We start from the raw sequence: 25,250 nt of genomic DNA on the forward strand, positions 1-25,250 counted from the left end.
CCTTAAAGCTCGGATAGGATTTGCACCCTTGGACTCAGTTGTTCGATTGTTGTGGAACCAAATTACTACCCCACAAGGTAACAGGACCAAAAAATAAGGCTTATTTTCTGTCACTGAAAATATGAAATGTAAATAGAAAAAGTTGAAAATTCATAGTAGGTTGGCCAACATCTGTGGAGTGAGAAACAGAGATGTTGTTTTTATAGACTTGATAGTATAGTTAAAAAGTATGGTGTTTTGGCCTTCATTAATTGGAAGATTGACAAAGCTCTATAAAACTCCGGTTAGACAACACTTGGAACACACTTCCAGGGTGATGGTAGAGGCAGATACATTAGAGACATTTAAGAGACCCTTAGATAGGCACAGAGAAGAAAGAAAAACTGGGCGGCAAAGTGGGAGGGAGGGTTAGGTTGGTCTTGGAGTAGGTTAAAAGGTCAGCACAACATCATGGGCCAAATGGCCTGTACTGTTCTATGTGTATGTATGTATATCGATGTCCATTCATCAGAACTTTCTATCCCCACAGATGCGAACTGACCTGCTGAATAGTTTACAAGTCTCCTATCTTTATTGCTGCGATGAAATGCAGCATCAGAATCAACTTTACTATCATGTGAAATCAGTTGTCTGGTGACAGCAGGGCAATGTAAGTACGTGTATCCAGATCAGTGGTCCTGATATCTCCTAGTGCCAACACCAAGACACTGTGAGCCTCGTTTACACTCACTTGTTTCCTCAAGAGTCTCCAGATGGTTCCCAAATGCGTAGAGATGTGTATAAACGAGCTTTCTGTGAAACCTCCAGGTTGGGCTGAAACTCGCAAATGCAATGCCTTTCCCATCGTTGCTGAGGAGGTCTGTTGTCACCTGAAGCAAAGAGAGGAGATTATGGAAGCTCTTACTTTGATATTTAACTTACAGGTCCATTGGGGATATGACTGCATCTGCAAGGAAAGAACATTGGCTGTTCCTGTGGAAGAGAAGGGGAAAGCTAAGAGACCAAAAATAACAGAAAATTAAGGACCATTGTGTCTGTTTTCTGTTGGTTGGCTACAGACTCAGTTTTCACAACCCTTTATAATTCATGTTATAGTTAAAGAGTCATAAAAAAATATAGCACAGAAACTGTCCCTTCAGCCCATCTAGACTGTGCTAAACCATTTAAACTCCTATCAACCTGCTGCCGGACCATAGCCTGCCATACCTCTCCCATGCATATACTTATCCAAATTTCACTTAAACGTTGAAATTGAGTTTGCGTGCTTCACTTCCACTGGCAGCTTGTTCCACACTCTCACCGCTCTCTCAGTGAAAAAGATTCCCCTCATGTTCCCATTAAACCTTTCACCTTTCACCATTAACCCCTGACCTTTAGTTGTAGTCTCACCCAACCTCAATGAAAAAAGCCTGTTTGCATTTACCTTATCTATATCCCTCATAATTTTGCATACCACTATCAAATCTCCCCTCAGTCTTCTAGGTTCCAGGGAATGAAGTCCTAACCATTTCAATCTTTCCCTATAACTCAGGTCCTCCAGTCCCAGCAACAACCTTGTAAACTTTCTCTGTACTCTTTCAACTTTATTTACATCTTTCCTATAGCTAGGCAATCAAAACTGCACACAATACTTCAAATCATGACTTCAAGATGGCGGCGCGACGCAGCGCGCAGCGGCCACTTTGGAATGAATATCTGTAATCTGTCAAGTAGGGAGCCGTGTACAATCCTGATTTGATGGAGACGGACGTGTGAAGCACGGAGGAACATCTGGTGAAACTTTTGAAATGCCTGTTTCGCTGCCGCAGCTGCTGCGCGATCGGAGAAATCTCCGGGAGGAAGGCCCCGAATCCTCGGCTTTGCCTGTTGATTGGCGGCCGGTGCTGGGGTCGAAGCGCTCGGCAGAGATGGTGCTCGGTTGTCGGAGGCTCGAAGTTTTCGGACGGACTCGGAGTTGGCTGTGGTCGGGGCTCCCAGGGTGCTGTATCGGGAAGCTGCAGCGCTGGAGGTCCTTGGCAGGAAGAGTTTTTCTTCCTTCTACCGTCTGCGTGAGACGATGGGCTGTCGGGACTTTGAGTCTCTTTTAAACCGTGCCATGGACTGCTCTTTATCAGATTACGGTATTGCTTTGCACTGTTGAAACTATGTGTTATAGTTATGTGGTCTTTTGTCAGTTGGTCTTTTATCAATTATGGTATTGTCTGCACTGTTGAAACTATAAGTTAACTATAACTATATGTAACTATGTGGTTTTGTGTAGGTCTTGTAGCTTTAGTTTTGTCTGATGGGTTTGTAGTTCCTTTCCGGGGAACGTGCTAAGACGGTAGCGCGATATCGATACGCAGCAGCTTCTCCAGACTCTGGATTGGGATTACCAAACGTAATGTGGTTTTTCTTGTGTGGTCTGTTTTGTGCTTTTTTGTGATATCATTCCGGAGAACGTTGTCTCATTTTTAACTGCATTGTATTTGTGGTTATAAATGACAATAAACTGAATCTGAATCTGAAATTTGGCCTCACCAAAGTTTCAAGTTCATTTGTTGTCAAAGTATACAACTCCGAAATTCTTCTTCTCCAGAGAACCATGAAACCAAGAAACAAAAGAAAAGCAGTACAATGATCAACTCCCAAATCCACCCCCCACAAAAAAGAACAAAAAGAATCCCTCCCCCCCGCACACAAAATAAATGAGAAAGATCCGACAAAAACATGTCTTACATAACTTCAGCATAACTTCTTATCTCTTGTACTCAGGACGTTGGTTTATGAAGGCCAAAGTGACAAAAGCTTTCTTTACAATCTGATCAAACTGTGATGCCACTTTCAATGAGTTATATATCAGTAGTTCCAGATCCCTCTGTTCTACTGCACTCCCCAGAGCTCTACTTTTTACTGTTTAAGACATATCCTCGTTGGTCCTACAAAGTGCAACACCTCACACTTGTCTGCATTAAATTCCATCTGCCATTTCTCAGTCCATTTTTCCAGCTGATCCAGATCCTGTTGCAAGCCCAGATAGTCCTCCTCACTGTCCCTACACCCCGGACTTGGTGTCATCCACAGATCCAGGTAACCACATTATCATCCAAGTCATTGATATAGATGACAAATAATAGCAGACCCAGCACTGGCCTCTGAGTTACTCCATTAGTCACAGGCCTCCAGTCAGAGAGGCAACTATCCACTACCACTCTCCCGTGCCTACTCCAATTTACTACCTCATCTTGAATGCTGAGCGACTGAACCTTCCAGACAACCGCCCATGTGGGACCTTGCTAAAGTTCATGCAGACAACATCCACTGCCTTGCTTTCATCAACTTCCTCGAAAAACTCTCTAAGATGTTCTTGGTATTTTTTTTATTTGCAGTTTGTCTTCTTGTGCGCATTTGTTGTTTATCAGTCTTGACTCCTAACAAATCTGGCTGAGGAATGTCCATGAATGTTGCTAAAATGCACAGCATTCAATAAAACTCCACAGGAGGCACTCTTGGATAAAGTAAAAAATCATAGAATTGATAGCAAGTTATTGATTTTGATTAGGGAAAAGGATGAGCAAAATCCTTTATGAACAACATACATGTACTCAGATTGGCAGGTGTGACAGTGTTAGAGTCTCATCTATTCACTTTGTGTATTCATCACTGAGATAATGGGATAGGAATCCACATAAACGTGTTCGCTGCTGAAGCAGAGGCAAGATACACTGCAAGTGAAACCAGAAAATTACAAAATTCATCTATGAATAGAAAATGGACAATTCGGGAGCAAATAGATCTATGGAGACCAGTGTGAGACCATTCACATGAAATGAAAAACAAGGCCCTTCTTCGTTCTCTCTTCTTCTATTCCTCTTTCACCCCTTCCCTTCCACTCACCTCTCTCTGGTCCCTTTTCTCCATGGTCCACTGTCCTCTCTTTTAGATTCACTCCAGCCCTTAACCCATTCAACCTATCACCTCCCAGCTTCTCACTTCATACCCCCTCCCCGCCTACCCAGCTTCCCCCTCACCTGGTCTCACCTGTCACCTGCCTGCATGTATCCTTCCCCTCCAGCCATCTGATTTGGCTTCTGCCTGCGTCCTGTCCAGTCCTGATGAAAGGACTGAAACATCAGCTGTTTATCCCTTTCCCTAGACGCTGCCTGACTTGCAGAGTTCCTTTGTCGCTCTGGTTCCCATAAAGGTGGAAACAGGAGATTTTGGAATGCTTGTGCAAGGAACTTTAACATCTGGATGGGTATTGAAAAGTTCATAGATTCTGGAGATTACAAAGATTAATTGTTTTGCTGTGGCTTAAAAATCCCGATACCTTCATAAGAAAAGCACTTTGAATGATTCTGGCACTATAGGGTTAAGGGGAGTGTTTGACAGCTCTGGACCTGAACTCACCAGAGCTTAGAAAATGGCAGGGGGTGGAATCTCATTGAAACCGATCGAATATTGAAAGGCCTGAATGAGTGGACCTGGAGAGGACGTTTCCTATGGTGCGGGAGTCTAAGACCAGAGGGCACATCCTCAGGGTAAAAGGATGTCCTTTTAGAACAGAGATGAGGAGGAATTTCTTTAGCTAAAGGGTGGTGGATCTGTGGAATTCATTGCCACAGACGGCTGTGGAGACCAAGCAATTGGGTATATTTAAAGTTGATAGGTTCTTGATTAGCAAGAATGTCAAAGGTTAGGGGGAGAAGGCAGAAGAATGGGGTTGAGAGGGATAATAAATCAGCCATGATGGAACAGTGGAGCAGACTCAATGGGCCAAATGGCCTCATTCTGCCCCTGTCTTATGGAAGGATGCAGTGGGCTTTGAAAGAATCATAATAGATTCACCAGATTGAACCTAGGACTCCAAGAGTTAAATTACAATGCAGATTGAACAGACTGGAACTATATTGATAGTGATTGAAGGGCAAAAGACAGTTTGAAGATGTTAATAAGAACTGAGGGCATGCTTTGAGAGAAGTGATGTCCATTCACTCAGGAGGGAAAGTTTAAACAAAGAGCACTTCCACACACACATTGTGGCTGATGTGTAGAATTCTCTAATGCAAGACTAAAGATGAGCTGCATTTATCACATGCTCATTGAAACATCAAAACAAACAGTGAAATGCGTTGTGTGTGTCAACAATCAGCACAGTCCCAAGGACGTGCTGGGGGCAGCCCGCAGGCATTGCCACACTTTCCAGTGCTAATGTAGCATGGCCACAACTTACTAACCCTAACCTGTATGTCTTTGGAACGTGGGAGGAAACCCACGCAGATATGGGGAGAATGTACAAACTCCTCATTGGCGGCTGTCAAAACACTTCGTCGGACTGTGCTGGTCGTTGATTTCACTGTGTACAAACAAGCTGGAGGAACTCAGCAGGTCGGGCAGCATCCGTTGAAATGAGCAGTCAACGTTTCACTGTGTGTTTTATTGCCTCAACGTAGATGTGACAGATGAAGCTAATCTTTATTAAAGGATCTGGGATAATGGTCGATACATGAAATTAGGTGAGAGATTAGCCACAATCTCAATGCATGGCTAAGCAGGCTTAAGGAGTATTTATACCCCTAGAAAGCAAAATCAGAAGGATCTGAACTCAGTGAAGTTTGTGGTGTAAATAACTATGTCAACCATGTTATTTTGTATTATTTTGATTCATAGAATAATTGGATTCAGAATTGACAATTGGCCGGCTGCATTGTGTGTTTGTAGCAGAGAGCCGAATCTTTACATTCAGAGCTCTGTGTCGGTCTTCATTGGGTAAAGGGGCCGAGTTTCTCCAGGAAAGACCCTGCCTGTTCACTTTATACTTTCTTTCAGGATTTATTAGCAATTTTCACTGACTATGGCTGCTTTCCTAAAGGATGGGAGTTCAATTTTGGGGATGTGCACCTCTCCTCAAAGCCCCTACATCTACAATATATTACTGACAGTAACCTAAAGGCACATTAATACGCTCGTACATATTCACTTTCAAGGATTCTACTACTCTCTTCATTCCCCCTCCCCCACCCACCTACCTTCCCCCTCACACATCAACTTCCAGCTTGTACTCCTTCTTCTCCCCCTTCCCCCATCTTCTTATACTGGCTTCTTCCCCCTTTCCTTCCAGTCCCGATGAAAGATCTCGGCCTAAAACGTCGATTGTTTATTCCTCTCAATAGATGCTGTCTGACCTGCTGAGTTCCTCCAACACTTTGTGTTACAACATTGAACATAACAGTCCTTTGGCCCACAATGTTGTGCCAACCTTTTAAACTATTCTAGCATCAATATAACCCTTCCCTCCCACACTGCCCTCCACTTTTCTATCATCCAAGATTCTTCAACATTTCCAGAATCGCTTGTGTTTACACAATGGATTGTTGTGTTTTAAAATAATAATGGTAGATTTCCTTCTCTAAAAGACATCACTAACTACTGTTTGGAGTTTATTTGAAATCTAGATCTACTCGTCTAAGTTAAATTAAATTCCCCAGCTGTGATGGTGATATCTAATTCATATCTTTAACACTTCAGTATTTTACCTACAATGACATTGCTTCCCTCTTAGAAAATATACTTTTTCCATTAAATGGAAAGCTGAATTGAAGAGCAGATATCTAGAGATCACGGAATAATTATAATATTTATAATACAAAATAGACAAAGGCCATACAGCCCATCACAAATATAGTATATGAGCTTTCCATAGATTCTATTGTACTGTTTTGTTCTTCTGTGAATGCCAGCAAGAAAATAAATCTTAGGGCAGTATATAGTGGCATATACATATTTCGATAATGAATTCACTTTAAACTTTGAAAGCATAAGCACGTCTTCTAGCCCTTTAGGTCATAGATCTTCTGAAACCACATCCATGTAATGAGGGTTCCAGTATTCACCAGTGAGACGCTTTCAGCCCCCACCCCACTTGAGAGGCAAATTCCTCCTCTTCTCTTTCCTTGCTCTTCTCCCAACAACTTTAAGATCCCTCAAAGTTGACATGCAAGTTGATAGAGTGGACAGGAAGATGTATGGCTTGTTGGCCTTCATGGGTCAGGAGACTTGAGTTCAAGAGGTAATGTTGTAGCTTTACAAAATTCTGGTCTGTTCACTTGGTTCTATTCGCTTCTGGTTGTCTCATTATACAAAGGGTGTGGAAGCTGTTGCGAGGGTGCAGAGGAGATTTATGAGATGTTAGGCTCAAGAGATTCTGCAGCTGCTGGAAATCCTGAACAATGCACACAAAATGCTGGAGGAACTCTCAATATCAAGCAACATCTATGGTGGGGAATAAAGAGTTGAGATTTTCTGACAAGACCCTCAATCAGGGCAGGAAAGGAAGGGGGCAGAAGCCAGAATAAGAAGGAGAAGGGAGATGAAGTAGTAGAAGACATAGGAGCACAGTTAGACGATCGACACAGGAGCAAAGATACACTGTCAGGCACAAGAGCAGAGTTAGACTGTCAGACACATGAGCAGAGTTAGACTGTCAGACATAGGAGCAGAGTTAGACCATCGACATAGGAGCAGAGTTAGACCATCAGACATAGGAGCAGAGTTAGACCCTCAGACTCGGGAGCAGAGTTAGGCCATCAGACATAGGAGCCGAGTTCGAACGTCAGACATAGGAGCAGTGTTGGACCATCGACATAGGAGCAGAGTTAGACCGTCAGACAGAGAGGCAGAGTTAGACCGTCAGACATATGAGCAGAGTTAGACCGTCAGACACAGGAGCAGAGTTAGACCATCAGACACCTGAGCAGTGTTGGACCGTCAGACACAGGAGCAGAGTTACACCCTCAGACACCTGAGCAGTGTTGGACCGTCAGACACAGGAGCAGAGTTAGACCCTCAGACACCTGAGCAGTGTTGGACCGTCAGACACAGGAGCAGAGTTAGACCCTCAGACACCTGAGCAGTGTTGGACCGTCAGACATAGGAGCAGAGTTAGACCGTCAGACATAGGAGCAGAGTTAGACCATCAGACATAGGCGCTGAGTTAGACCATCAGACATAGGAGCAGAGTTAGAACATCGACATAGGAGCAGAGCTACACCATGAGACATAGGCGCAGAGTTAGACCATCAGACATGGGAGCAGTGTTAGACCATCAGACACATGAGCAGTGTTAGACCGTCAGAGATAGGAGCAGAGTTAGACCATCAGACATAGGAGCAGAGTTAGACCTTTAGACATAGGGGCAGAGTCAGACCATCAGACATAGGAGCAGAGTTAGACCGTCAGAGAAAGGAGCAGAGTTAGACCTTTAGACATAGGGGCAGAGTCAGACCATCAGACATAGGAGCAGAGTTAGACCGTCAGAGAAAGGAGCAGAGTTAGACCTTTAGACATAGGGGCAGAGTCAGACCATCAGACATAGGAGCAGGGTTAGACCGTCAGAGATAGGAACAGAGTTAGACCCTCAGACACGTGAGCAGTGTTGGACCGTTAGACATAGGAGCAGAGTTAGACCGTCAGATATAGCATCAGAGTTAGACCAGCAGACATAGGAGCAGAGTTAGACCAGCAGACATGGGAGCAGAGTTAGACCATCAGACATAGGAGCAGAGTTAGACCGTCAGACACAGGAGCAGAGTTAGACAGTCAGACATAGGGGCAGGGTTAGACCGTCAGACATAGGAGCAGAGTTAGACCATCAGAAATAGGGGCAGGGTTAGACCGTCAGACATAGGAGCAGAGTTAGACCATCAGACATAGGAGCAGAGATTGACCGTCAGACATAGGGGCAGGGTTAGACCGTCAGACATAGGAGCAGGGTTAGCCAGTCAGACATAGGAGCAGAGTTAGACCATCAGACATAGGAGCAGAGTTAGACCGTCAGACACAGGAGCAGAGTTAGACCCTCAGACACCTGAGCAGTGTTGGACCGTCAGACATAGGAGCAGAGTTAGACCATCAGACATAGGAGCAGAGATTGACCGTCAGACATAGGAGCAGAGTTAGCCAGTCAGACATAGGGGCAGAGTTAGACCATCAGACATAGGAGCAGAGTTAGACCGTCAGACACAGGAGCAGAGTTAGACCCTCAGACACCTGAGCAGTGTTGGTGGTCACACATAGGAGCAGAGTTAGCCCGTCAGACATAGGAGCAGAGTTCTACCGTCAGACATAGTAGCAGAGTTAGACCATCGACATAGGAGCAGAGTTAGACCGTCAGCCATAGGAGCAGAGTTAGACTGTCAGACACAGGAGCAGAGTTAGACTGTCAGACATAGGAGCAGAGTTAGACCGTCAGACATAGGAGCAGAGTTAGACCATCAGACATAGTAGCAGAGTTAGACCATCAGACATAGTAGCAGAGTTAGACCATCAGACATAGGAGCAGAATTAGACCATCGACATAGGAGCAGAGTTACACCATGAGACATAGGCGCAGAGTTAGACCATCAGACACGGGAGCAGTGTTATACCATCAGACACGTGAGCAGTGTTAGACCGTCAGAGATAGGAGCAGAGTTAGACCGTCAGACATAGGAGCAGAGTTAGACCATGAGACATAGGAGCAGAGTTAGACCGTCAGACACAGTGGCAGAGTTAGACCATCAGACATAGGTGCAGAGTTCGACCGTCAGAGATATGAGCAGAGTTAGACCGTCAGACATAGGAGCAGAGTTAGACCATCAGACATAGGAGCAGAGTTTGACCGTCACACATAGGGGCAGTGTTAGACGGTCAGACATAGCAGCAGAGTTAGACCGCCAGGCACAGGAGAAGAGTTAGACCATCAGACACAGGAGCAGAGTTAGACCATCGACATAGGGGCAGAGTTAGACCGTCAGCAATAGGAGCAGAGTTAGACCGTCAGACACAGGAGCAGAGTTAGACTGTCAGACATATTAGCAGAGTTAGACCGTCAGACACCGGAATGAGTTAGACCATCAGATATAGAAGCAGAGTTAGACCATAAGAGATAGGAGCAGGGTTAGACCGTCAGACATAGGAGTGGAGTTAGACAATCGACATAGGAGCAGAGTTAGACCATAAGAGATAGGAGCAGGGTTAGACCGTCAGACATAGGAGTGGAGTCAGACCATTGACATAGGAGCAGAGTATGACAACGAGAGATAGGAGCAGAGTTGGGCGACCATACATAGGAGCAGAATTTGGCTGTCAGACAAAGGAGCAGAGTTAGACATTCAGATATAGGAGCAGAGTTAGACCGTCAGACATAGGGGCAGAGTTAGACATTCAGATATAGGAGCAGAGTTAGATCAACAGACATTGGAGCAGAGTTAGACCATCGAAATAGGAGCAGTTTTAGACCCTCAGACTTAGGAGCAGAGTTAGACCGTCAGACACAGGAGCAGAGTTAGACCGTCAGACACCGGAGCAGAGTTATACCGTCAGACACAGGAGCAGAGTTAGACCCTCAGACACCTGAGCAGTGTTGGACCGTCAGACATAGGAGCAGAGTTAGACCGTGATATAGGATCAGAGTTAGACCAGCAGACATAGGAGCAGTGTTAGACCGTCAGACATAGGAGCAGAGTTAGACCGTCAGAAATAGGAGCAGAGTTAGACCATCAGAGACAGGAGCAGAGTTAAACCATCAGACATAGGAGCAGAGTTAGTCCGTCAGACATAGGAGCAGAGTTAGACAGTCAGAAATAGGAGCAGAGTTAGACCATCAGACATAGGAGCAGAGTTAGACCGTGATATAGGATCAGAGTTAGACCAGCAGACATAGGAGCAGTGTTAGACCGTCAGACATAGGAGCAGAGTTAGACCGTCAGAAATAGGAGCAGAGTTAGACCATCAGAGACAGGAGCAGAGTTAAACCATCAGACATAGGAGCAGAGTTAGTCCGTCAGACATAGGAGCAGAGTTAGACAGTCAGAAATAGGAGCAGAGTTAGACCATCGACATAAGAGCAGAGTTAGACCGTGATATAGGATCAGAGTTAGACCATCAGACATAGGAGCAGAGTTAGAACATCGACATAGGAGCAGAGTTAGACCTTTAGACATAGGGGCAGAGTCAGACCATCAGACATAGGAGCAGAGTTGGACCGTCAGAGATAGGAGCAGAGTTAGACCTTTAGACATAGGGGCAGAGTCAGACCATCAGACATAGGAGCAGAGTTAGACCGTCAGAGATAGGAACGGAGTTAGACCCTCAGACACGTGAGCAGTGTTGGACCGTTAGACATAGGAGCACAGTTAGACAGTCAGATATAGGTGCAGAGTTAGACCAGCAGACGTAGGAGCAGAGATTGACCGTCAGACATAGGGGCAGGGTTAGACCGTCAGACATAGGAGCAGGGTTAGACAGTCAGACATAGGAGCAGAGTTAGACCATCAGACATAGGAGCAGAGTTAGACCGTCAGACACAGGAGCAGAGTTAGTCCGTCAGACATAGGAGCAGAGTTAGACAGTCAGAAATAGGAGCAGAGTTAGACCATCAGACATAGGAGCAGAGTTAGACCGTGATATAGGATCAGAGTTAGACCAGCAGACATAGGAGCAGTGTTAGACCGTCAGACATAGGAGCAGAGTTAGACCGTCAGAAATAGGAGCAGAGTTAGACCATCAGAGACAGGAGCAGAGTTAAACCATCAGACATAGGAGCAGAGTTAGTCCGTCAGACATAGGAGCAGAGTTAGACAGTCAGAAATAGGAGCAGAGTTAGACCATCGACATAAGAGCAGAGTTAGACCGTGATATAGGATCAGAGTTAGACCATCAGACATAGGAGCAGAGTTAGAACATCGACATAGGAGCAGAGTTAGACCTTTAGACATAGGGGCAGAGTCAGACCATCAGACATAGGAGCAGAGTTGGACCGTCAGAGATAGGAGCAGAGTTAGACCTTTAGACATAGGGGCAGAGTCAGACCATCAGACATAGGAGCAGAGTTAGACCGTCAGAGATAGGAACAGAGTTAGACCCTCAGACACGTGAGCAGTGTTGGACCGTTAGACATAGGAGCACAGTTAGACAGTCAGATATAGGTGCAGAGTTAGACCAGCAGACGTAGGAGCAGAGATTGACCGTCAGACATAGGGGCAGGGTTAGACCGTCAGACATAGGAGCAGGGTTAGACAGTCAGACATAGGAGCAGAGTTAGACCATCAGACATAGGAGCAGAGTTAGACCGTCAGACACAGGAGCAGAGTTAGACAGTCAGACATAGGGGCAGGGTTAGACCGTCAGACATAGGAGCAGAGTTAGACCATCAAAAATAGGGGCAGGGTTAGACCGTCAGACATAGGAGCAGAGTTAGACCATCAGACATAGGAGCAGAGATTGACCGTCAGACATAGGGGCAGGGTTAGACCGTCAGACATAGGAGCAGGGTTAGCCAGTCAGACATAGGAGCAGAGTTAGACCATCAGACATAGGAGCAGAGTTAGACCGTCAGACACAGGAGCAGAGTTAGACCCTCAGACACCTGAGCAGTGTTGGACCGTCAGACATAGGAGCAGAATTAGACCATCAGACATAGGAGCAGAGATTGACCGTCAGACATAGGGGCAGGGTTAGACCGTCAGACATAGGAGCAGGGTTAGCCAGTCAGACATAGGGGCAGAGTTAGACCATCAGACATAGGAGCAGAGTTAGACCGTCAGACACAGGAGCAGAGTTAGACCCTCAGACATAGGAGCAGAGTTATACCATCAGAGACAGGAGCAGAGTTAAACCATGAGACATAGGAGCAGAGTTAGTCCGTCAGAAATAGCAGCAGAGTTAGACCATCGACATAGGAGCAGAGTTAGACCATCGACATAGGAGCAGAGTTACACCATGAGACATAGGCGCAGAGTTAGACCATCAGACACAGGAGCAGAGTTAGTCCGTCAGACATAGGAGCAGAGTTAGACCATCAGACACAGGAGCAGAGTTAGACCATCAGACACAGGAGCAGAGTTAGTCCGTCAGACATAGGAGCAGAGTTAGACCATCAGACATAGGAGCAGAGTTAGACCTTTAGACATAGGGGCAGAGTTACACCATGAGACATAGGCGCAGAGTTAGACCATCAGACGTAGGAGCAGAGTTAGACCTTTAGACATAGGGGCAGAGTTACACCATGAGACATAGGCGCAGAGTTAGACCATCAGACCCGGGAGCAGTGTTAGACCATCAGACACGTGAGCAGAGTTAGTCCGTCAGACATAGGAGCAGAGTTAGACCATCAACCATAGGAGCAGAGTTAGACCATCAGACATAGGAGCAGAGTTAGACCGTCAGAAATAGCAGCAGAGTTAGACCATCGACATAGGAGCAGAGTTAGACCATCGACATAGGAGCAGAGTTACACCATGAGACATAGGCGCAGAGTTAGACCATCAGACACAGGAGCAGAGTTAGTCCGTCAGACATAGGAGCAGAGTTAGACCATCAGACACAGGAGCAGAGTTAGACCATCAGACACAGGAGCAGAGTTAGTCCGTCAGACATAGGAGCAGAGTTAGACCATCAGACATAGGAGCAGAGTTAGACCATCAGACATAGGAGCAGAGTTAGACCGTGATATAGGATCAGAGTTAGACCAGCAGACATAGGAGCAGTGTTAGACCGTCAGACATAGGAGCAGAGTTAGACCGTCAGAAATAGGAGCAGAGTTAGACCATCAGAGACAGGAGCAGAGTTAGACCGTCAGACACAGGAGCAGAGTTAGACCCTCAGACACCTGAGCAGTGTTGGACCGTCAGACATAGGAGCAGAATTAGACCATCAGACATAGGAGCAGAGATTGACCGTCAGACATAGGGGCAGGGTTAGACCGTCAGACATAGGAGCAGGGTTAGCCAGTCAGACATAGGGGCAGAGTTAGACCATCAGACATAGGAGCAGAGTTAGACCGTCAGACACAGGAGCAGAGTTAGACCCTCAGACATAGGAGCAGAGTTATACCATCAGAGACAGGAGCAGAGTTAAACCATGAGACATAGGAGCAGAGTTAGTCCGTCAGAAATAGCAGCAGAGTTAGACCATCGACATAGGAGCAGAGTTAGACCATCGACATAGGAGCAGAGTTACACCATGAGACATAGGCGCAGAGTTAGACCATCAGACACAGGAGCAGAGTTAGTCCGTCAGACATAGGAGCAGAGTTAGACCATCAGACACAGGAGCAGAGTTAGACCATCAGACACAGGAGCAGAGTTAGTCCGTCAGACATAGGAGCAGAGTTAGACCATCAGACATAGGAGCAGAGTTAGACCTTTAGACATAGGGGCAGAGTTACACCATGAGACATAGGCGCAGAGTTAGACCATCAGACGTAGGAGCAGAGTTAGACCTTTAGACATAGGGGCAGAGTTACACCATGAGACATAGGCGCAGAGTTAGACCATCAGACCCGGGAGCAGTGTTAGACCATCAGACACGTGAGCAGAGTTAGTCCGTCAGACATAGGAGCAGAGTTAGACCATCAACCATAGGAGCAGAGTTAGACCATCAGACATAGGAGCAGAGTTAGACCGTCAGAAATAGCAGCAGAGTTAGACCATCGACATAGGAGCAGAGTTAGACCATCGACATAGGAGCAGAGTTACACCATGAGACATAGGCGCAGAGTTAGACCATCAGACACAGGAGCAGAGTTAGTCCGTCAGACATAGGAGCAGAGTTAGACCATCAGACACAGGAGCAGAGTTAGACCATCAGACACAGGAGCAGAGTTAGTCCGTCAGACATAGGAGCAGAGTTAGACCATCAGACATAGGAGCAGAGTTAGACCATCAGACATAGGAGCAGAGTTAGACCGTGATATAGGATCAGAGTTAGACCAGCAGACATAGGAGCAGTGTTAGACCGTCAGACATAGGAGCAGAGTTAGACCGTCAGAAATAGGAGCAGAGTTAGACCATCAGAGACAGGAGCAGAGTTAAACCATCAGACATAGGAGCAGAGTTAGTCCGTCAGACATAGGAGCAGAGTTAGACAGTCAGAAATAGGAGCAGAGTTAGACCATCGACATAAGAGCAGAGTTAGACCGTGATATAGGATCAGAGTTAGACCATCAGACATAGGAGCAGAGTTAGAACATCGACATAGGAGCAGAGTTAGATCTTTAGACATAGGGGCAGAGTCAGACCATCAGACATAGGAGCAGAGTTGGACCGTCAGAGATAGGAGCAGAGTTAGACCTTTAGACATAGGGGCAGAGTCAGACCATCAGACATAGGAGCAGAGTTAGACCGTCAGAGATAGGAACAGAGTTAGACCCTCAGACACGTGAGCAGTGTTGGACCGTTAGACATAGGAGCACAGTTAGACAGTCAGATATAGGTGCAGAGTTAGACCAGCAGACGTAGGAGCAGAGATTGACCGTCAGACATAGGGGCAGGGTTAGACCGTCAGACATAGGAGCAGGGTTAGCCAGTCAGACATAGGAGCAGAGTTAGACCATCAGACATAGGAGCAGAGTTAGACCGTCAGACACAGGAGCAGAGTTAGACAGTCAGACATAGGGGCAGGGTTAGACCGTCAGACATAGGAGCAGAGTTAGACCATCAAAAATAGGGGCAGGGTTAGACCGTCAGACATAGGAGCAGAGTTAGACCATCAGACATAGGAGCAGAGATTGACCGTCAGACATAGGGGCAGGGTTAGACCGTCAGACATAGGAGCAGGGTTAGCCAGTCAGACATAGGAGCAGAGTTAGACCATCAGACATAGGAGCAGAGTTAGACCGTCAGACACAGGAGCAGAGTTAGACCCTCAGACACCTGAGCAGTGTTGGACCGTCAGACATAGGAGCAGAATTAGACCATCAGACATAGGAGCAGAGATTGACCGTCAGACATAGGGGCAGGGTTAGACCGTCAGACATAGGAGCAGGGTTAGCCAGTCAGACATAGGGGCAGAGTTAGACCATCAGACATAGGAGCAGAGTTAGACCGTCAGACACAGGAGCAGAGTTAGACCCTCAGACATAGGAGCAGAGTTATACCATCAGAGACAGGAGCAGAGTTAAACCATGAGACATAGGAGCAGAGTTAGTCCGTCAGAAATAGCAGCAGAGTTAGACCATCGACATAGGAGCAGAGTTAGACCATCGACATAGGAGCAGAGTTACACCATGAGACATAGGCGCAGAGTTAGACCATCAGACACAGGAGCAGAGTTAGTCCGTCAGACATAGGAGCAGAGTTAGACCATCAGACACAGGAGCAGAGTTAGACCATCAGACACAGGAGCAGAGTTAGTCCGTCAGACATAGGAGCAGAGTTAGACCATCAGACATAGGAGCAGAGTTAGACCTTTAGACATAGGGGCAGAGTTACACCATGAGACATAGGCGCAGAGTTAGACCATCAGACGTAGGAGCAGAGTTAGACCTTTAGACATAGGGGCAGAGTTACACCATGAGACATAGGCGCAGAGTTAGACCATCAGACACAGGAGCAGAGTTAGTCCGTCAGACATAGGCGCAGAGTTAGACCATCAGACCCGGGAGCAGTGTTAGACCATCAGACACGTGAGCAGAGTTAGTCCGTCAGACATAGGAGCAGAGTTAGACCATCAACCATACGAGCAGAGTTAGACCATCAGACATAGGAGCAGAGTTAGCCCGTCAGAAATAGCAGCAGAGTTAGACCATCGACATAGGAGCAGAGTTAGACCATCGACATAGGAGCAGAGTTACACCATGAGACATAGGCGCAGAGTTAGACCATCAGACACAGGAGCAGAGTTAGTCCGTCAGACATAGGAGCAGAGTTAGACCATCAGACACAGGAGCAGAGTTAGACCATCAGACACAGGAGCAGAGTTAGTCCGTCAGACATAGGAGCAGAGTTAGACCATCAGACATAGGAGCAGAGTTAGACCTTTAGACATAGGGGCAGAGTTACACCATGAGACATAGGAGCAGAGTTACACCATGAGACATAGGCGCAGAGTTAGACCATCAGACACAGGAGCAGAGTTAGTCCGTCAGACATAGGAGCAGAGTTAGACCATCAACCATAGGAGCAGAGTTAGACCATCAGACATAGGAGCAGAGTTAGACCGTCAGACACAGGAGCAGAGTTAGACTGTCAGACATAGGAGCAGAGTTAGACCGTCAGACACCGGAGCAGAGTTAGACAGTCAGACACAGGAGCAGAGTTAGACCCTCAGACATAGGAGCAGAGTTAGACCGTCAGACATAGGAGTGGAGTTAGACAATCGACATAGGAGCAGAGTTAGACCATAAGAGATAGGAGCAGGGTTAGACCGTCAGACATAGGAGTGGAGTCAGACCATTGACATAGGAGCAGAGTATGACAACGAGAGATAGGAGCAGAGTTTGGCGACCATACATAGGAGCAGAATTAGACATTCAGATATAGGAGCAGAGTTAGACCGTCAGACATAGGGGCAGAGTTAGACATTCAGATATAGGAGCAGAGTTAGATCAACAGACATTGGAGCAGAGTTAGACCATCGAAATAGGAGCAGTTTTAGACCCTCAGACTTAGGAGCAGAGTTAGACCGTCAGACACAGGAGCAGAGTTAGACCATCAGACACCGGAGCAGAGTTATACCGTCAGACACAGGAGCAGAGTTAGACCCTCAGACACCTGAGCAGTGTTGGACCGTCAGACATAGGAGCAGAGTTAGACCGTGATATAGGATCAGAGTTAGACCAGCAGACATAGGAGCAGTGTTAGACCGTCAGACATAGGAGCAGAGTTAGACCGTCAGAAATAGGAGCAGAGTTAGACCATCAGAGACAGGAGCAGAGTTAAACCATCAGACATAGGAGCAGAGTTAGTCCGTCAGACATAGGAGCAGAGTTAGACAGTCAGAAATAGGAGCAGAGTTAGACCATCGACATAGGAGCAGAGTTAGACCGTGATATAGGATCAGAGTTAGACCATCAGACATAGGAGCAGAGTTAGAACATCGACATAGGAGCAGAGTTAGACCTTTAGACATAGGGGCAGAGTCAGACCATCAGACATAGGAGCAGAGTTGGACCGTCAGAGATAGGAGCAGAGTTAGACCTTTAGACATAGGGGCAGAGTCAGACCATCAGACATAGGAGCAGAGTTAGACCGTCAGAGATAGGAACAGAGTTAGACCCTCAGACACGTGAGCAGTGTTGGACCGTTAGACATAGGAGCACAGTTAGACAGTCAGATATAGGTGCAGAGTTAGACCAGCAGACGTAGGAGCAGAGATTGACCGTCAGACATAGGGGCAGGGTTAGACCGTCAGACATAGGAGCAGGGTTAGCCAGTCAGACATAGGAGCAGAGTTAGACCATCAGACATAGGAGCAGAGTTAGACCGTCAGACACAGGAGCAGAGTTAGACAGTCAGACATAGGGGCAGGGTTAGACCGTCAGACATAGGAGCAGAGTTAGACCATCAAAAATAGGGGCAGGGTTAGACCGTCAGACATAGGAGCAGAGTTAGACCATCAGACATAGGAGCAGAGATTGACCGTCAGACATAGGGGCAGGGTTAGACCGTCAGACATAGGAGCAGGGTTAGCCAGTCAGACATAGGGGCAGAGTTAGACCATCAGACATAGGAGCAGAGTTAGACCGTCAGACACAGGAGCAGAGTTAGACCCTCAGACATAGGAGCAGAGTTATACCATCAGAGACAGGAGCAGAGTTAAACCATGAGACATAGGAGCAGAGTTAGTCCGTCAGAAATAGCAGCAGAGTTAGACCATCGACATAGGAGCAGAGTTAGACCATCGACATAGGAGCAGAGTTACACCATGAGACATAGGCGCAGAGTTAGACCATCAGACACAGGAGCAGAGTTAGTCCGTCAGACATAGGAGCAGAGTTAGACCATCAGACACAGGAGCAGAGTTAGACCATCAGACACAGGAGCAGAGTTAGTCCGTCAGACATAGGAGCAGAGTTAGACCATCAGACATAGGAGCAGAGTTAGACCTTTAGACATAGGGGCAGAGTTACACCATGAGACATAGGCGCAGAGTTAGACCATCAGACACAGGAGCAGAGTTAGTCCGTCAGACATAGGAGCAGAGTTAGACCATCAGACGTAGGAGCAGAGTTAGACCTTTAGACATAGGGGCAGAGTTACACCATGAGACATAGGCGCAGAGTTAGACCATCAGACCCGGGAGCAGTGTTAGACCATAAGACACGTGAGCAGTGTTAGTCCGTCAGAGATAGGAGCAGAGTTAGACCGTCAGACATAGGAGCAGAGTTAGACCGTCAGAAATAGGAGCAGAGTTAGACCATCAGAGACAGGAGCAGAGTTAAACCATCAGACATAGGAGCAGAGTCAGACCATCGACATGGGAGCAGAGTTAGACCATGAGACATAGGCGCAGAGTTAGACAATCAGTAACGGGAGCAGTGTTAGACGATCAGACACGTGAGCAGTGTTAGACCATCAGAGATAGGAGCAGAGTTAGACCATCAGAGATAGGAGCAGAGTTAGACCATCAGACATAGGAGCAGAGTTAGACAATCGACATGGGAGCAGAGTTAGACCTTGAGACATAGGCGCAGAGTTAGACAATCAGTAACGGGAGCAGTGTTAGACGATCAGACACGTGAGCAGTGTTAGACCATCAGAGATAGGAGCAGAGTTAGACCATCAGACATAGGAGCAGAGTTAGACCTTTAGACATAGGTGCAGAGTCAGACCATCAGACATAGGAACAGAGTTAGACCCTCAGACACGTTAGCAGTGTTGGACAATCAGACATAGGAGCAGAGATAGATCGTCAGACACAGGAGCAGAGTTAGACCATCGACATAGGTGCAGAGTTAGACCATCAGACATTGGAGCAGATTTAGCCCAGCAGACACAGGAGCAGAGTTAGACCGTCAGGCACGGGAGCAGTGTTAGACCATCGACATAGGAGCAGAGTTAGACACTCAGACATACGAGCAGTGTTAGACGATCGACACAGGAGCAGTGTTAGACCGTCAGACACGTGAGCAGTGGTAGACCGTCAGAGATAGGGGCAGAGTTAGACCATCAAACATAGGTGCAGAGTTCGACCGTCAGAGATATGAGCAGAGTTAGACGGTCAGACATGGGAGCAGAGGTAGTCCATGAGACATAGGAGCAGAGTTAGACCGCCAGACATAGGAGCAGAGTTAGACCATCAGACATAGGAGCAGAGTTAGACCGCCAGACATAGGAGCAGAGTTAGACCGTCAGACATAGGAGCAGAGTTAGACAGTCAGACATGGGAGCAGAGGTTGACAATGAGACATAGGAGCAGAGTTAGACCGTCAGACATTGGGGCAGAGGCAGACCATGAGACATAGGAGCAGAGTTAGACCGTCAGACATGGGAGCAGAGGTAGACCATGAGACATAGGAGCAGAGTTAGACCATCAGACATAGGGGCAGAGTTAGACCATCAGAGATATGAGCAGAGTTAGACCGCCAGACATAGGAGCAGAGTTTGACCGTCAGACATAGGGGCAGGGTTAGACCGTCAGACATAGGAGCAGGGTTAGCCCGTCAGACATAGGGGCAGAGTTAGACCATCAGATACAGGAGCAGAGTTAGACCCTCAGACACCTGAGCAGTGTTGGACCGTCAGACATAGGAGCAGAGTTAGACCATCAGAGACAGGAGCAGAGTTAAACCATCAGACATAGGAGCAGAGTTAGTCCGTCAGACATAGGAGCAGAGTTAGACAGTCAGAAATAGGAGCAGAGTTAGACCATCAGACATAGGAGCCGAGTTAGACCGTCAGACATAGGAGCAGAGTTAGACCGTCAGACAGAGGAGCAGAGTTACACCGTCAGAGACAGGAGCAGAGTTAAAACATCAGACTTAGGAGCAGAGTTAGACAGTCAGAAATAGGAGCAGAGTTAGACCATCAGACATAGGAGCAGAGTTAGACCATCGACATGGGAGCAGAGTTAGACCATGAGACATAGGTGCAGAGTTAGACAATCAGTAACGGGAGCAGTGTTAGACGATCAGACACGTGAGCAGTGTTAGACCATCAGAGATAGGAGCAGAGTTAGACCATCAGACATAGGAGCAGAGTTAGTCCTTCAGATATAGGAGCAGAGTTAGACAGTCACAAATACGAGCAGAGTTAGACCATCGACATAGGTGCAGAGTTAGACCATCAGACATAGGCGCTGAGTTAGAACATCAGACATAGGAGCAGAGTTAGACCATCGACATAGGAGCAGTGTTACACCATGAGACATAGGCGCAGAGTTAGACCATCGACATAGGAGCAGAGTTAGACCATCGACATAGGAGCAGAGTTACACCATGAGACATAGGCGCAGAGTTAGACCATCAGACACGGGAGCAGTGTTAGACCATCAGACACGTGAGCAGTGTTAGACCGTCAGAGATAGGAGCAGAGTTAGACCACCAGACATAGGAGCAGAGTTAGACCATCAGACATAGGAGCAGAGTTAGACCTTTAGACATAGGGGCAGAGTCAGACCAGCAGACATAAGAGCAGAGTTAGACCCTCAGACACGTGAGCAGTGTTGGCCCATCAGACATAGGAGTACAGTTAGACAGTCAGATATAGGAGCAGAGTTACACCAGCAGACGTAGGAGCAAAGTTGGACGATCACACATAGGAGCAGTGTTAGACCGTCAGACATAGGAGCAGAGTTAGATTGTCAGACACAGGAGCAGAGTTAGACCATCGACATAGGTGCAGAGTTAGACCATCGACATAGGCGCTGAGTTAGACAGTCAGACATAGGGGCAGAGTTAGCCCAGCAGACACAGGAGCAGAGTTAGACCGTCAGGCACGGGAGCAGTGTTAGACCATCGACATAGGAGCAGAGTTAGACCGTCAGACATAGGAGCAGAGTTAGACCGTCAGACACAGGAGCAGAGTTAGACCCTCAGACACCTGAGCAGTGTTGGACCGTCAGACATAGGAGCAGAGTTAGACCGTCAGACATAGGAGCAGAGTTAGACCATCAGAGACAGGAGCAGAGTTAAACCATCAGACATAGGAGCAGAGTTAGTCCGTCAGACATAGGAGCAGAGTTAGACCGTCACACATAGGAGCAGAGTTAGACCATCGACATAGGTGCAGAGTTAGACCATCAGACATAGGAGCAGAGTTAGACCGTCAGACATAGGGGCAGGGTTAGACCATCAGACATTGGAGCAGAGTTAGACCGTCAGACGTAGGAGCAGAGTTTGACCGTCAGACATACGGGCAGAGTTAGACCGTCAGACATAGGAGCAGGGTTAGCCCGTCAGACATAGGGGCAGAGTTAGACCATCAGACATAGGAGCAGAGTTAGACCGTCAGAAACAGGGGCAGAGTTAGACAATCAGACATCGCAGCAGAGTTAGACCATCAGACACAGGAGCAGAGTTAGATCAACAGACATTGGAGCAGAATGAGACCATCGAAATAGGAGCAGATTTAGACCCTCAGACATAGGAGCAGAGTTAGACCATCAGACACAGGAGCAGAGTTAGACACTCAGACATAGGAGCAGAGTTCTACCGTCAGACATAGTAGCAGAGTTAGACCATCGACATAGGAGTAGAGTTAGACTGTCAGATATAGGAGCAGAGTTAGCCCATCAGACATAGGAGCAGAGTTCGACCATCGACAAAGGAGCAGAGCTAGACCATCAGACATAGGAGCAGTGTTAGTCCGTCAGACATGGGAGCAGAGTTAGACCGTCATACACAGGAGCAGAGTTAGACCGTCTGACATAGGTGCAGAGTTCGACTGTCAGAGATATGAGCAGAGTTAGACTGTCAGACATAGGAGCAGAGTTTGACCGTCAGACATAGGGGCAGAGTTAGACCGTCAGACATAGGAGCAGGGTTAGCCCGTCAGACATAGGAGCAGTTAGACCGTCAGACACCTGAGCAGTGTTGGACCGTCAGATATAGGAGTAGAGTTAGACCATCGACATAGGAGCAGAGTTACACCATGAGACATAGGCGCAGAGTTAGACCATCAGACACGGGAGCAGTGTTAGACCATCAGACACGTGAGCAGTGTTAGACCGTCAGAGATAGGAGCATAGTTAGACCATGAGACATAGGAGCAGAGTTAGACCTTTAGACATATGGGCAGAGTCAGACCATCAGACATAGGAGCAGAGTTAGACCCTCAGACACGTGAGCAGTGTTGGACCATCAGACATAGGAGCACAGTTAGACAGTAAGATATAGGAGCAGAGTTAAACCAGCAGACGTAATAGCAGAGTCAGATCGTCAGACACAGGAGCAGAGTTAGACCATCGACATATGTGCAGAGTTAGTCCATCAAACATAGGAGCAGAGTTAGACCATGTGACATAGAAACAGAGTTAGACCGTCAGAGATAGGGGCAGAGTTAGACCATCAGACATAGGTGCAGAGTTCGACCGTCAGAGATATGAGCAGAGTTAGACTGTCAGACATAGGAGCAGAGTTTGACCGTCAGACATAGGGGCAGAGTTAGACCGTCAGACATAGGAGCAGCGTTAGCCCGTCAGACATAGGGGCAGAGTTAGACCATCAGACATAGGAGCAGAGTTTGACCGTCAGACATAGGGGCAGAGTTAGACCGTCAGAGATAGGAGCAGGGTTAGCCTGTCAGACATAGGGGCAGAGTTAGACCATCAGACATAGGAGCAGAGTTAGTCCGTTAGACATAGGGGCAGAGTTAGACCATCAGACATAGGAGCAGAGTTAGACCGTCAGACATAGGAGCAGAGTTAGACCATCAGACATAGGAGCAGATTTAGACCCTCAGACTTAGGAGCTGAGTTAGACCGTCAGACACAGGAGCAGAGTTAGACACTCAGACATAGGAGCAGAGTTAGCCCGTCAGACATAGGAGCAGAGTTCTACCGTCAGACACAGTAGCAGAGTTAGACCATCGATATAGGAGCAGAGTTAAACCCTCAGATTTAGGAGCAGAGTTAGACCATCGACATAGGAGTAGTGTTAGACTGTCAGATATAGGAGCAGAGTTAGCCCATCAGACATAGGAGCAGCGTTCGACCATCGACAAAGGAGCAGAGCTAGACCATCAGACATTGGAGCAGTGTTAGTCCGTCAGACATAGGAGCAAAGTTAGACTGTCATACACAGGAGCAGAGTTAGACCATCGACATAGGAGCAGTGTTAGTCCGTCAGACATAGGAGCAGTTAGACCGTCAGTCACAGGAGCTGAGTTAGATCATCAGACACAGGAGCAGAGGTAGACCATCAGACACAGGAGCAGAGTTAGACACTCAGGCACCTGAGCAGTGTTGGACCGTCAGACATAGGAGCAGAGTTAGACCAGCAGACATAGGAGCAGAGTTAGCCCGTCAGACATAGGAGCAGAGTTAGACCGTCAGACATAGGAGCAGAGTTAGACCGTCAGACATAGGAGCAGAGTTACACCGTCAGAGACAGGAGCAGAGTTAAAACATCAGACATAAGAGCAGAGTTAGACAGTCAGAAATAGGAGCAGAGTTAGACCATCAGACATAGGAGCAGAGTTAGACCATCGACATGGGAGCAGATTTAATCTATGAGACATAGGCGCAGAGTTAGACAATCAGTAACGGGAGCAGTGTTAGACGATCAGACACGTGAGCAGTGTTAGACCGTCAGACACGTGAGCAGAGTTAGACCGTCAGACATGGGAGCAGAATTAGACCATCAGACATAGGGGCAGAGTTAGACCATCAGACATAGGAGCAGAGTTAGACCGTCAGACACAGGAGCAGAGTTAGACCCTCAGACACCTGAGCAGTGTTGGACCATCAGACATAGGAGCAGTGTTAGTCCGTCAGACATGGGAGCAGAGTTAGACCGTCATACACAGGAGCAGAGTTAGACCGTCTGACATAGGTGCAGAGTTCGACTGTCAGAGATATGAGCAGAGTTAGACTGTCAGACATAGGAGCAGAGTTTGACCGTCAGACATAGGGGCAGAGTTAGACCGTCAGACATAGGAGCAGGGTTAGCCCGTCAGACATAGGAGCAGTTAGACCGTCAGACACCTGAGCAGTGTTGGACCGTCAGATATAGGAGTAGAGTTAGACCATCGATATAGGAGCAGAGTTACACCATGAGACATAGGCGCAGAGTTAGACCATCAGACACGGGAGCAGTGTTAGACCATCAGACACGTGAGCAGTGTTAGACCGTCAGAGACAGGAGCATAGTTAGACCATGAGACATAGGAGCAGAGTTAGACCTTTAGACATATGGGCAGAGTCAGACCATCAGACATAGGAGCAGAGTTAGACCCTCAGACACGTGAGCAGTGTTGGACCATCAAACATAGGAGCACAGTTAGACAGTAAGATATAGGAGCAGAGTTAAACCAGCAGACGTAATAGCAGAGTCAGATCGTCAGACACAGGAG

At 47.3% G+C, this 25,250-nt stretch overlaps 1 protein-coding gene across 1 annotated transcript in view; it reads right to left on the minus strand.

Annotated features, from left to right (window-relative positions):
• The window catches only part of LOC132379812 (steroid 17-alpha-hydroxylase/17,20 lyase), a 241,664-nt gene that overhangs the window by 16,320 nt on the left and 200,094 nt on the right, over positions 1 to 25,250 (minus strand). The window contains exon 2 of the mRNA XM_059948093.1: positions 731 to 869. Within this exon, the coding sequence (XP_059804076.1) occupies positions 731 to 869 (139 nt within the window). The remainder of the gene's footprint in view (positions 1 to 730; positions 870 to 25,250) is intronic.

The sequence above is a fragment of the Hypanus sabinus genome, chromosome 22 (assembly GCF_030144855.1).
Source record: "Hypanus sabinus isolate sHypSab1 chromosome 22, sHypSab1.hap1, whole genome shotgun sequence".
In the NCBI taxonomy this organism is placed as follows: Eukaryota; Metazoa; Chordata; class Chondrichthyes; order Myliobatiformes; family Dasyatidae; genus Hypanus; species Hypanus sabinus.